The sequence below is a fragment of the Rousettus aegyptiacus genome, unplaced genomic scaffold (assembly GCF_014176215.1).
Source record: "Rousettus aegyptiacus isolate mRouAeg1 unplaced genomic scaffold, mRouAeg1.p scaffold_m13_p_1, whole genome shotgun sequence".
NCBI classification, from domain to species: Eukaryota; Metazoa; Chordata; class Mammalia; order Chiroptera; family Pteropodidae; genus Rousettus; species Rousettus aegyptiacus.
This window is the reverse complement of record NW_023416284.1, coordinates 141493144-141507861: the sequence shown is the minus strand read 5'-3', so window position 1 is coordinate 141507861 and position 14718 is coordinate 141493144. Positions and strand designations below refer to the sequence as shown.

The 14718-nt window shown below is 36.9% G+C and overlaps 1 protein-coding gene and 1 pseudogene across 1 annotated transcript; one reads left to right on the top strand and one right to left on the bottom strand.

Moving 5' to 3' along the window:
- Positions 1-3898: 3898 nt before the first annotated feature.
- Positions 3899-4018, bottom strand: LOC118606666 (annotated as a pseudogene).
- A 1528-nt stretch (positions 4019-5546) lies between these two features.
- LOC118614135 (MAP/microtubule affinity-regulating kinase 4-like) lies at positions 5547-6706 on the top strand. The gene has a single exon (XM_036238053.1). It carries the CDS (start codon positions 5547-5549, stop codon positions 6318-6320), a length of 774 nt encoding a protein of 257 aa, XP_036093946.1. The 3' UTR covers positions 6321-6706.
- Positions 6707-14718: the final 8012 nt, after the last annotated feature.

Sequence of the window (14718 nt, the reverse complement as noted above, 5' to 3'; positions counted from 1 at the left end):
CCTGTGTATTGCCTTGTTTGTGGTCATTTTTGTATGTTTCTTTCCTACTACACTGTAAGCTTTTGGGGGGATTAGGGCTATAGCATTCCCCACATATTCCTCTAGGCATAAAAGAGATTTTTTCATGGCAGGACTACTTAGAAAATATTTGACTGTAGGAATGAATGAAGAATCCCCTTTATGATGTATCTATCTCTTGATTCATTATTTTTTTGGGAGGGACATAGTTTCTATCTAGAATCTGATAAAATTGAAAATTTTTAGCTGGATAAAAGAACTATGTACATAGAGGCAAGGTTTTGTATAAACTTCAGTGCATTTCTAGATCTCCTAAAGCCAGTCCAGGTTAAGAAACCTTGAATTTCCTCCATCTAGATATTTTATGATCTGCAGCTAGGCAGTATAACAGTGGAGGCCACCAAAGCTGGGAGGAGTCCTTTCCCATTTCTGTGCCCAGATTTCCATACTATGAACAACATTGTTTGTTTATCTCAATGGGATGTGAAATAATAATAGAGAAATATATCTGGAAGTGTTTATTGGCATGGAATTCAAAATTCAGGATACATGGCAGGTAGGGTAATGTACTGGGGATATGCAAAATTATAAAGACAAAAATATAAATCATTCTTAACCCACGCGACTATATATACTTTTTCTATTCCAATCAGGAGAACTTTAGCCATGTATGTATAGCACAATTGTATATAGACAGACATTGTAGAAGGGATTTCTGTCCTCTCAGACCTCATAAATTAACATAAACATACTGATTTAAAATAAAGTATAAGAACACAAGAGCAGACTTGTTAACAGTAGTAGTACTTTGCTCAGAGAGTTGTGTCTATAGAAGACAGATAATTGAGAGAGAGAAAGAGAGAGAGAGAGAGAGAGAGAGAGAGAGAGAGAGAGAGAGAGAGAGAGAGAGAGTTTATTTTCCTTAGGTTTAAGTTTTTGCATCAGTCTACAAATCAAGATTTTAACTAATAAAAATTTTTATGATGTGATGGAGCCCACTGGAATGGGCTAAAACCATTAATTCATTACACAAAGTTCTCTGCAGCTACTTTCATATAGGAACACCTTTGCTCTCTAATGAGCTTATATGCATAAAAGAGAGTTAATGTCACTTTCCAAGTCACTGGAGCAATCTATCCCACTGTGACATCTTTCTTGTGAACCGTGACATTCTGAAAAAGTGATTGCAATTCTTCTATTATTTCACAAATTATTCTGTCAAGTACTTTCCAGGGGTGTGTGTGTGTGTGTGTGTGTGTGTGTGTGTGTGTGTGTGTATTAATTTGGCTTCTTCCCTGAAATTGTAAACTCTTCAGATGCTATGATAATGGACTTCAAAGTCATCTATGAGCTGGTGATTCTATTAATATGGATAATGAGTATTCTAATTTCTAGTTATAGTGTTTTTAGTGATTGTATCTTTTCACACTTCTGGCAAATGAAACATCCTCATTAGAGAATTGACCTCTGACCCATTCCCCAAGGAAATAACAAGTATCTTTAGAAACTTTTATTTAAAGATAGAAAATGTGGGGTAATAGAGTGGTAGTATATGTAATAAAACCACACAGTTTCAATTAGACTTTAGAAAAAGAACATGAATTAGTAATGAATTTGTTTTTTAGAAGAAAATACTATATAAACCTACCTACAGTTTTAGACCTACATAAATACTTGGCCTGCTGTTTTGATGTTGCATTCTATCATTCGTAATTAAGTTGCAGGTCTTTTTGTCTTGAGAAATATAGTTTGCCTCTGTTTTCTGTCTATCTATCACCTATCTATCTGTTTATCTATCTATCTATCTATCTATCTATCTATCTATCTATCAATCATCTATCATCTATCTATCTATCATCTACCATTTATCTCATTGATCTGTCTCTCCTACTTATTATAAATAATTTTGAATATCTATATGCACCATTTTCTTATGGTAAAATTAATATTAAAAGCACTAAAGAATAATCAATTACATTTCAATTAGATAATAATTATTATAATTTTAACCATGTTGCTAAAAGTGAAAGGGTGTATGTTAGTTATTCCTATTGTCCTTGTTTCATTTCTGATAATTTTGGGATTTCCATTTGTGTTGAAGTTGATTAGAAATGAATAAAATTATTCAATTCCCCAACTTCCCAAATATAAAGAATAGGATGGTAAAAGGTTTATTTCAAACAATATATCCCTTGATATAAACATATGTTAGGTCAGTTTTCTTGCTATGTTTTGCAATAGGTCTAATTCAAAAGCTTTTTAGAACAGAACATTGTGATTTTGACAGTAATTGTGACTGATTTTCATAATGCACTGATGTTAGCAGGTCAAATCGTATGCTCTTAGTTAAATTCTGGGAAAGAAATTAAATTTGGCAATAATTGGAATTTTTTCTCCTTGCTATTAAAGAAGACTCTCCTTGTTATGCTTCATGTATAATACACACATTGCTTTCTTTAGCATCACTTAAGGGTACTCTAATTTTTCTGTCAAATTCCAATCAACTTATTTTATCATTTTGTCACTTTCCATTTCAACCCCCACTTTGACCTCGAAATACTCATGCAAATTCAATGTGGAATTAAATGCAGGAAAAAAATTGTAACTTTCTGCCTTTTATCTTTTTAAAATTCATTTTTAGATTACAATTGACATTCAATATTATTTTATCTTAATTTCAAGTGTACAGAGTAGTGGTTAGATATTTATATAATCTACGAAGTGATCCTCCAATTAGTCTAGTACCCCTACCTGGACTATACATAAATATTACACTATTATTGCCCTTTAATTTTTTTTTAAATTTTAATGAGTTTCAAGTATACAGTATATTAGTTAGACATCTATATAGTTCATAAAATGATTCCCCCAATTGCTCCCTCCCTCCCCTGACCCTCCCCCTAGCCAGTGTATGAATGCTAATTGCATTCTCTATGCTGTGCTCCCCATCCCTGTGACCATCCATCGGCTACTAATTTGTACTTCTTTAACCCTTCATCCGATTCTCCCAGGCCTCCAAACCCCCCTGCCCTCTGTCCATCACTAAATTGTCCACTATATTTGTGAGTCTGTTTTTGATTTGTTTGTTCTTTTTGTTCCTTAGATTCTGCAGATAACTGAAATTATATGGTATGTATCCTTCTCTATCTGATTTATTTCACAGCATAATAATCTCTAGGTCCATCCATGTCGTTGCAAATGGTAGGATTTCATTTTTTTTAAATGGCTGAGTAATATTCCATCGTATATATGACCCATAATCTACCCATGTCAAGACTCTTAATTTAATTACATCTGCAAAGACCTCTTTTCCTTAGCAGATAACATCTGCAGGGATCAGGATGTGATATTTTTGAGTGGCCATTATTCAGCATACTACACTTATTAGCCTGTCTACCTGTAGTGCCCTTTTCTTTCACTTTCTTCCTCCTCTTTAACACTTCAGGGTGTTATGAGCCAGAAATCACAGATGAAGACCGAATATATATGAGAATTATTTTTCGTCACTGGAATGACCTAACGTCCTAAAGTTGTAATACCTGTATGTGAATCTATACTAGCTTAACTTTAAGAACATATAAAAAACCTTCTCCTTCATAGCTCTGACCCTAACACAGTGTTGATGTCACCAAATTACATCTTTATACATTGCATCTCCAAAAACATAAACTAAAAATTTTCTTTTACTACATTAGTCTCTTAAGTCAAATAAAAAACAAACAGTGCAGCTACAAACCAAAGTCACAATAGTACTAGCTTTTTTTTTTTTAACGTTATTTATTTTTATTTATTTATTTTCTAGACAGGGCAAACTTTGGTTGACCTCACAGATTGCAAGGACCTTGTCAGCTTACAATCCATTATTTTTTGTTTTTTACGCCTACAGCAGGCACCTGGTCTTCCTAGGTGGTCTCCCATTCAAGTACTAAGCAGGCCCAACCCTGCTTAGCTTCCGAGATCAGATGGGATCAGGCTTGTTCAGGGTGGCATGGCCACAGAGTACGAGCTTTTATAATTGTTCATGTGCTGAGTTTCAGCAGAGATCATAATTTCTTCATAAAGCTTTGAGTCTCTGCCTAGTGTCCTTTTAGTCCAACCTGGCTACGTGCCAGGCAGGTCTAGTGGTAAAGAACTTCCTCAGCGTTGGTTTCTCTGTGAATGTCTTAAGGTCTCCCTCATTTTCAGATAGTTTTGCCAGATATATGATTCTTGGTTAATAGCTTTTTTTCCTTCAACACTTTGAATACATCAACCCACTGCCGCCTGGTCTCCACAGTTTCTGTTGAGCAATCTGCTCATTATCTTATTGGCAAAAATATGATGAAGCTACCTCCTCTCAGCTTTATAGATGTTAATAATGTACCTTATCTTATTCAACAGAACATTTTCCTGTAGCATCATGATATCAGTTAACTTGTAGCATTTTTAAGAAAAAAAAAATTGAATATTTTAAGTGTAGATACTCTAAGGTCTTTAAAGGACAAAATTTATTACAGATCTTCAAATTATAAATGAAAAGGTAAGATTTTAATTTATAATAAAGTAAATATCAATCCTTACTGACTCACATAAACAAAAAGCTCTTTGGGGTCCTTATTTGTTTGTATTTTTGTTTTCTTTGTTTTTTTTTTTTTTAAGTATTAAAAATATAAGATCTTGAGACCAAGAAGTGAGGACACCACTGGTTTGTATCCAGCTGTGATTGGATTGGTCCATGCCTCGCTCTGACCTCAGAAAGCACCATTGTGATGTAATTACAAAAAACTCCTATAAAAGGCCCTGCCTGGGCTGAGGTTTTTGTCCATAGAGCCCAGGAAGCTGATCTGTGGTGACCTGTTGGACTGGACTAGTTAGCTTGTTTTCTCCTTTTTGGTGGTTGTTTTGCTTATCTTTCCTCTTGCCTTTACTTTCTTTTTCTCATTTTTTTAAAATTCTCCTTTTTCTTATTTTTTCTTTTTTCTTTATTTTTTCCTTTTATTTCCCTTTTTATTTTCTTTTCCTCAGTTTTTTTCTTTGTTCTTTTCTCATATTTTTCTTTTTTCTTTGTTTTCCCCTTTTTTTCGTTGACAATTTTTTCAGTTAGTATTTGTAGTTAGCATTGTTAGTATATTTCGTAGAGTTAGTATTGGTATCATTAGTATAGTTAGCATTGTTTATTAGTATTAGCACAGTTAATTAGTATAGTTAGCATTGTTCATTAGTATTAGCACAGTTAATTAGTATAGTTAGCATTGTTCATTAGTATTAGCACAGTTAATTTGTATAGTTAGCATTGTTCATTAGTATTAGCACAGTTAATTTGTATAGTTAGCATTGTTCATTAGTATTAGCACAGTTAATTAGTATAGTTAGCATTGTTCATTAGTATTAGCACAGTTAATTAGTATAGTTAGCATTGTTCATTAGTATTAGCACAGTTAATTTGTATAGTTAGCATTGTTCATTATTATTAGCACAGTTAGCATAGTTAGTATTGTCTGCTAGTATAGTTTACAGAGCTAGTATTATCAGTGTAATGAGTGGTCACTATGCCACATGACCTTGCAGCCATCTCTCCCATCACGGAGCCTCATATTGGTCACTACCAGCTCTTGCACACCATTGGCAAAGGCACCTTTGGCGTGGTGAAGTTGGCCCGACATATTATTACAGGAGTAGAGGTGGCCGTCAAAGTCATTGATCGGCGGGGCGTCTATAGACCTCAACAAGAAGCAAAAAACATGAAAAGCCTGAACCACCCCAATATTGTAAAACTATATCAGGTGATTGACACTGAATACACCATCTTCTTGGTCATGGAGCATGCGAGCAGAGGGAGCTTATCTGGATATCTTCAGCGTTTTGGCCGTATGAATGAGCACGAGGCTCAACGCATCTTCCGACAGCTGATTTCGGCCGTACATTACTGCCACCAGAAGGACATCATACACAGAGACCTGAAGGCAGAGAATGTACTCTTGGATGAGGAACTGAATGTGAAACTGGCAGACTTTGGAATAAGCAGTACGTATGTTGGCCACAAGATGTGTACTTTCCGCGGCAGCCTTCCTTATCTCGCCCCAGAGGTCTTCCTAAGAAAATGCTATGATGGCCCCGGAGCCGACGTATGGAGCCTGGGAGTTCTCCTTTACAAAATTGTTACGGGAAAATTGCCATTTAAGGCAGTAGACGAGACTGCACTACAGAGGAAGATCATGAGAGGAGAATTCCAGTTCCCCTACTTTGTGTCCTTTTTGTGCAAGAACGTTCTGAGGAAAATTTTGACAGTCGACCCCCAAAACCGAGTAACTCTCGAACATTGATGAAAGACCCATGGGTAAATATGGGGCAGGAGGAGGAACTTAAGCCTTATACGGAGCTGCCCAGTGACAGCCTAAACCCCCAGGTGGTCCAGGAGATGCTGAACTTGGGCTTTGAGCAGCAACAAATTGAAGAGGCAGTCACAGGTGCAAAGTACAATAGCGTGTTGGCCACATACTTAATTCTGAGTCACAAATCCCCAAAGGTGAAGCATCGCACTATTAGAGTAAGGCCATTCCCTGGTGCAGAGTCCTCCCCCCACAGCGATGGTCCTTCCTTGACCAACGATGATCAGCCATCCGGTCAGAAGGCCAAAGAGCCAGCCACTCCCCCAGCCAGCCTGGACTTGAGGACTGCCACCCCCAGCCCGGCCCTGCGGCATGGCACAGTGGACTCTTCTTCTACCTACGTCACCAGCAGCAAGTGCAGTGGCAAAGCCCCAGAGGGAATCAATGGGGAAAACGCCCTTTCTGCTGAGCAGCCTGATGGTGTGTCCCCAACTCTTCCTTGGGCCGTGGCCAGGGCTGTCGGGGGTTGGCCAAGAGGTTTTGGAACTTCATAGTGAAGCATGTGTGCTGTAAGCCGTTTGCTAAGAAGCATCGTGGCAAACTGGGTAAATGGGCCCAGGTGAAACCCATGTAATCGTGGACGGACGAGGCAGAGTCGGAGTCAACAACAGGAGAGCTCAAGCCGCTCTCCCTGCATTTAAATCGAAGTCATTCGCTGAGCTCCAGGGAGGCTGGCAATGCGGCCCAGGAGATTGGCCAGAAGCTGGACGCAAATGGCTGTTGGAGGGAACGGTGCAAGTATATGGTCTGGTGGATGATAGAGGTGTGCAACCTGTCTCAGCGTTCTCTGCACAGGAGTGAAATCAGCACAGTGTCCGGCATCTCTGTGGCCTTCAGGAGCGTCGTACCCTGGTAAGCTTGGAGGACGCCCTGGAGCTCTCTGAGGGACAAGAGGAGAGGGCCCTCCCTGGAGAGCTACACCTGGACCCCCACCTGGGTGAAACTTCAGAGACTGGACTGTTTTCCCTGGGGCCCTTCTCCCTGCCTCTGCTCCTCTCTTCTTCCATGTTCGTGAGGAAGGGGGTGGTTCTTACTAAAGTACTTGGTTTTCCCCAAGTCTTATGATACACTGTATGCTCTATGAAAAAAAAAATACCTCTGTGATACAGTGTTTTTCACTATATTTACAGGTATGTGCAACCATCACCAGAGTCAATTTTAGAACATTTTCATCACCTTGAAAAACTCTTTACTCTTTAGCTGTCATTTCCATCTGCCATATCCCTCTTCCCCAGCCCAAGGCAACCACTAATCTACTTTCAATCTCTAGAGATTTCTTTTTTCTGGACTTTCATATGAATGGAATCATATAGTATGTGGTCTTTTGTGACTGGCTTGTTTCACTCAGCATAATGTCTTCAAGGTTTGTCTATGTTATAGCATATATTAGTACTTCATTCCTTATCATGGCTGAATAATATACATGTCATATAAATATACCATATTTTGTTTATACATTTGCACATTCATAGATAATAGAGTTGTTTCCATCTTTTGGTTATTACAAACAATGCTGCTATAAACATTGTTACAAATTTCTGTGTGGACATGTTTTTATTTTTGTTGGGTATTTACCTAGGAGTGGAATTGCTAGGTCATAATGATAACTGTATTTAACCATTTCAGAAACTGCCAGACTGTTTTCCAAAGTGGCTGTCTTTATCTTTCTCTGTCTGACTTAAATATCTTTTTGGTTCATCAAGTCAATATCTTTTTCCATTCCCTTCCTTTTCATATGTAGGGATCTTGTTTTCTTATCCTTTCAGCCACTCTATTTTTGGTTGGAGCACTTGATGCTTTTCCATTTAAGGTACTTATTGATAGGAATGTAGTTGTTACCATTCTTTATTCCTGTTTTTGATACATGTTTTTTCTTCTGAAAGAAGTCCCTCCAACATTTCCTGTAATTCTGGCTTGGCGATGATCAAGGTCTTTGAGGTTATTTTTCTCTGAGAAGCTCTTTATTCGTCCTTCAGCTCTAAATGATAGCTATGCTGGATAAATTATTCTTGGTTGTAGATTATGAGTCTTCATCTTGCAAAGGATTTTTTGCCAAGCCCTTCATCGTTTCTTTTGAGAAATCAGCTGCCAGTCGTATGGGTTTTCCCTTCTATGTAATTATTTGTTTTTCTCTTGCTGCTTTTAATATTCTTTTCTTGTATTTAACCTTTGGCATTTTCATTATGATGTGTTTTGGTGTGGGCCTCTTTGGATTCTTGATTTTTAGAATTCTCTGAACTTCTTGGAGTTTTATGTCCATTTCCTTCACCAGGTTAGCAAAGTTTTCCATCATTATTTCTTCAAACAGCTGTTCAAAATCTTGATTTTCTTCAGTTACGCTGATCAGATGAATATTTGGAGCCTTAATAGTGTTCCATATACTCCTTAAATTATTTTTACAGTCTTGGCATCTTTTTTCTTGCCATTCTGATTGAGTGTCCTGATTGGCTTTCCTGTCCTCTAGATAGGGCATGTGATCCTCTTGTTTATTCACTTTGTTTGTTCCTGTGTTTAGTCCATATAATATACTTCTTATCTCAGATAATGTGTTCTCCATTTCAGACTGGTCCTCATTTATAATTTCCATTTCCATTTTTATGTTTTTTTTATCTCTTCGTTAGAGTCCTCTACACTTCCCAAAAGTTCATTGAGCATCTTTATAACCAGTGTTTTGAACTCTGCATCTGTTAGATTACTTGACTCCATTATATCTGGATCTCTATTCTGTTCTCTAATATGGTTTCTGCTTCTTTTTCTTCCCATTTTGACTGTCTTTCTGTGTCTGTTTCTATGTACTAAGCAAAGCTCATAAGTCTCCCAGTCTTATCAGTGTGGATTTGTGAAGTAGAAATTTAATGGCACAGTCCTGAGAGGGTCCAAATTTAGCCCAAGCCTCTACCCATCTGGGGCCATCTGTTAAGATTCAGCAAGCAGTCCACAGATGCTGTGCTTATAGTTGCCTCAAAAGGCCACACCAGAAACTGAGGCCAGCTGCCTCCTCCAGTTTGAGTCTCAGCAAGGAGCACCTGACTGGCTGAGGATATACCTGGATGTGGCTTAGTGGGGGGGGCGGGTATGACTTGGGGGAGGCAGGGTTTTAGGGAATCCTCTGGGCAGAGCAACCTCTGTTATCCAGTTTGATGATGTCACAGCTATGATGGCACTGTGTCTGCACACTGGGAGGTGGGGCCTGGGTTCTCAACCGGGAACAATGGATACCACCAGCACCTCTACACCGAGTCTTGCTTTAGCCCTCACTCTGACTGTGTCTCCCTGTAAGTCCCTGGTGCCCCCTGCACACAGCCAAATGGGCACTGGTGCTCAGAGTGAGCAGGTCGGTCACCGTGAAAATCACTTGCACATGCAGCCCCTGTGACTGCCGCAGCTTTCATCTTGCTTAGCCACTTGGGACCAAGTAGCCCCGAGTCCTCACCCCATCTTACCTTCTGCCGTTGCAGGGTGCTATCTTGGATCTCCCACTAGTTTTATGGCTTGTTCACCTAGATTCCAGGTATTTTTTCCTTGCTGCCACTCCTTGTTTCTGTCACAACTTTGATTTGGTCACCAGAGGGATGAACAGAGCCTCTATCTTCTAGGCCATTTTTTTTCTTATGATCTGCCCTTTTCTTTTTTAAGGAAATGTTTTCACTTATCCCAAGGTCTATGCCCAAAGCATATTTTGTAGAGCAGTGCACAATAGGATATAAACATGGCATTTCAAAAACTAAACATTTGATGCTGCCCAGTGTTTTGTTTTAGTTATTAAGTAAATCATAGAAGGAAATACACATACTGTTTTGGTCTTCTGTAGGCCATTTAAATCATGTGTGTGTTCCCAGTAAACTAAGAGGTTTGGAAGATTGAGGTATTAGAATTTAAATCAAATCCAAAAAACCAAATTAGACTCGCGCATATTGGTCAATAAAATATAGTTCCTAAAAAAAAATACTCTCTTCCTTACCCTATTGCCCCATTTTGTGCATGCTTAAGAGGGTATAAAAGAGGTCACAACCTAGGCAGGCACAGCAGTGCAGGTAGAGTTGGTGCAATAGAGATATATAACAGGACTCTATTACAGTAGGTAATGCAATTCCAGAAAGAACCTATGTGGAACGTTTTGCCTCTGCTACACATGCCAGAAAATGGATGTTGATCAATGGTGTCACAATACAAAACCACATACGAAAACCTTGTAATTATCATGATAGTGTAAAAGTGTCAGACTTGCCAATAGTGTTAGTGCTTTTCATAAAATGAGCAAAGCACATAAATTCTGTATGCTGCTCATGCCTTACAAATGTTTCTGGTTGCTGCCATCAGCATGTAAGTAAGCAGAAAGGCATGACAGTTCTGGTGATCATCACCTCTGAGAAGTGGAGGTGTTCTTTGGGGGGTGATTATCTACAGATAGCCATACCACCTGGAGTTGCCATATTGCTACTCTAAAAATTCATTAATGTGGGAGAAAAACATATCCATTTATGCCTGAAGAGGAAGTTATCAGTTTAGAATACTAAACAGTGATTCTCTAGCTGTGGTTTATACACATGAGATCCTATAGAACATTCACCTATAAATTGAAATACTCTGTCATTTAAACAACTTCATAAACTTAAGGAAAAAAAATAGACCTAACAGACGTTCACAGCATTTCTGTGAAGCATTTGCTGACAGTGAAAGTGGCAAAATTGCTAGGTTTTAGATTCTCTAGAGAAATGGTTTGCTTTGAAAGATGAATGATCTGATTTAGAAAAAGTTGGCTACAAATTCTGGTTTTTGAAAAAGTGAATTTGCAAATTTAAGTTAAAACATATGGGACCGTTTTGTTTTCTCACTTCTGTTTATTGCAAAACTGCTTTATAAAAGAAATTAAAAATGAAGGAAAGCCACACCTGTACAATTTTTTTTCTCATAATTTTTTGCTGCCTTAGCCCATAACAAGTTTTAAAAAAATAATGAATACAATTTTGAAAAGAACCAATTATGATAGAAATGCTTACAAGGAATTTATATACTTTCTATAATTGAAAACAGTTTCTATAATTAAAAGTCTTTTATTGTAAATAAGTCTTTTCAGGATATATTTTGCCAAAGAATATGCTGAAATTACTAATTATTTCAACATCTTATAGAAACAGCCATAGTCAGTCATCTTTATATTTCTGTGTGTGTGTGTGTGTGTGTGTGTGTGTGTGTGTGTGTCTGTACATGTTTGTGTGAGTAAAGTTTTAGATGTACATAATTGCAAAAGTTTTATATTCAAAGAAATTTTTACAGAGTCTATGAGGATAGTGATATTATTCTTTGCATTGAAAAGATAGACTTTCTCCCCTTAGATGAGATTTAGATGTTGTTAAAGACTTGGATCTTTCATAAAAATTGGGAATTAACTCAGAGATTGGAAAATGGTAATGCTTGCCATTTTCTTTTTAAATCAAATTATAAGCTTTTTTATTATTATTATTTTCTCTCTATTCCTTTTAGTTTTAAATGTAAAACAAATAGCAATATGACATTTGGTTTAATCTTGAATTTCCAAGTTAAAATTAGTTAAATGCAGAAACATTTAAGCTTTGTGAGGCCTAAGAATGTGACTGTCTTGTTCACCATTGGTTTCTCATAATAATGGTTAACAGTTATTGAGATATTACTTTGTGCCAGATATTTACAGTGCATTCATGAAATATCTTGCTTGGTCTTCTTGACCATTGCCCGGTTTTTTTTTTTTTTTTTTTTTTTTTTTTGGTCTCAAAATAGTAGGATTACATACATTAGAGACCCTTGGCACTGAGAAAGATCACAGTGTCTCATCTCCTACTCTTTGCTATATGTAATTCATATTTCTGAAAAAGAAAAGTAAACCAAACTCAAAGGCACAAAACTTTAATAAATACTGAAATTAAATATTTCCATTTTTTAATTTTTAGATTTTTCCAATGGCCAAATTATGGGAAGTTTCCTCATAGATGAGCTTTACTCATTTTAAATTCCCCCTTTAGCTAATGTGTTTAATATTACTTAATTTGCCTTCCATAAAATGCATCTGTGACCCTCAGTGCCTAGAGACATATTTCAGTGCCAGCTGATATGATGATAGAAAAAAGTGTATGACATCGACCTGTCTTCAATTAATTGGAGAGACAAGGTGTATACATTCTTATGGAAAGCTTAAAAATAAAAGGACATTTTAAAGGAATACCACCAGAATTTATTTACAGAATAGCATTCATTTCCATTTCACTCATTTGTTTATTCTTTTCTTATTTTTATTTTTTCTATTTCCAGTTTATATTTTTCTGTACAGAGAGTTTGGGAAAAGGACATATAGAACCCATACAAGTAATCAAATGTGGGTGGCGAACAAATGATACAAAATAAATGAAAGAAAATATGCACTCCAAGACCTAATAAGATTTACATTTTCAGCATGAGCAGAGAATAAAAATTATCCCGACACAGCATCACAGCACTGACTTCCAGTTCTGACTTTGCTGACACTTTGTTCCAGTGTATCTGGCCCTCAATTTATCTATAAAATAATATGCTGGGTAGCAGGTAATGATTATACCTGTGGAGATCTTTGATCTAGTGTTCTTTTTACTTTGTCTCTTTTCCTCTTTGAAGTTATTTCCCTCTTCCAGAAATGTCTTTTAGAAGCATTGGAAGTATCTACTTATGAGAAAATCTTCTAGAACATGACCAGTGAGAGAAGGCAGGGTTGGGCTATAGAATCTTTGACGTGAGCTAGGTGGAATGTGGGACTTCATGGCAGAGTTGCCATCCAAACTGGGTCTTTTAATCAATCGATTTTCATTACATCTGTATGTGACCTTTATTACATGCAGCACTTATGTAGTATATAGAACACAATGTAGGAAACACAAACCAGAAAATACAGACCCAGACTTCATTTGCACCATGTGAATTTTCTGGAAAAGTGTGATTTATTTTTAAAAGATTGCCTCTGATTTTCTTAGTATCTGACCATTGATAACTTCATGATATTTTAAATAATTCATATTGTATTGGGACAAATACAAAGTAATTTTCATTATCTAAATATAATAACATTTATTTTCTCTTAGATTATTGTTCATTCACAAATATGGACACTGATTTTATGTTGGAAGAAATGTTGCTGCATACAATAGAATGTACTGTCATTTCCAAAATCTTGCTTTGCTTCAAACTTTTGGTTTATGGGCTTTCCCTCTTATGCTAGTACTAACTTGAATGTGTTCTATGAAATGTCACATTGTGAAGATTATATAGTCCATGGGTTCTGCCTGACAAGCTTTTCCACACTGTGCATCTCTGCTCATGGCGAAGAGTTCTGTCTTTAATGGGTGTTACGACATTTCCTCAGTAACTGCTTTTTATTCGTTTCTAAAGATAACAGGATGTTCATTAACACACACTGATGTTTCCAAGGGCACTGTAATGAAAGATAGAATACGTTTGGCTTCTTCCTGACCAAAGTGTGTCTTAGAGAACATGGGTGCCCTTAGTTTTGTGTCACCAAAAGAATAAGATCTGTTGACATTGTTACTTATCACTCAGCTTTATTCATTCTTAATGTCAGAATCATCCTGTTTGGTCAGTAAAGGTTGAGATTCTGAGGTTAGATATGGCATAAAATTCAGGATACTCATATTCGTAAAATATAGCACAATTTCTGTCATGCTAACCCAGAAATTATACCAAAGGGAAGAGGCAAAAAGCCCATGACTTAAACACAGGTGTTTAATGGCCAACCACAGAATTAGGTTCACCTCATAACAGTGAAAAACTCTACCTGGGGAACTGAAAATTAACACAGGGCATAGGTCTTTATTATAATAGTACCAATGATAGAAAAGGACAATTCTGATATTTTAACAAAATTAATTCAGTTGCATCTGGCAACCTGTATCTCACAGAAGACTTTAGCATACATATTGGCAACAATGTAAAAAAAGGCAAAAAATAATAAAATAAAATAAAATAAAATCACTAGACCTGGCAAGATTGGAAAATTGAACTTCTACAGCATCCCTCATGGATAGTGAAACAAATTTTTCGTAAAACTTTTCTTTCCAGGAAAGAGGTATCACAGTTTCATCTGAGACATCAAAACCTGAGGGATGTTTCAGACCCTCAAATCTTGTTTTGATAATGGCTTATTTGTGCAATTACATCTAACAATCTAAGTATAATGTATGAAAACATTGGCATCAGTCAGATCCATGTGGAACATTAGGAAGTCTGTCTGCAAAGCACAGGGGCTTTCTTTTGGGGCCTGGAAATCTCATCTTAAGTGAATGATGTGTGCAGCACGTAAATAATGACTTCT

Bases quoted from the DNA above. Each gene is read 5' to 3' on its own strand.
- LOC118614135 (XM_036238053.1), top strand. From the start codon at position 5,547: ATGCCACATGACCTTGCAGCCATCTCTCCCATCACGGAGCCTCATATT.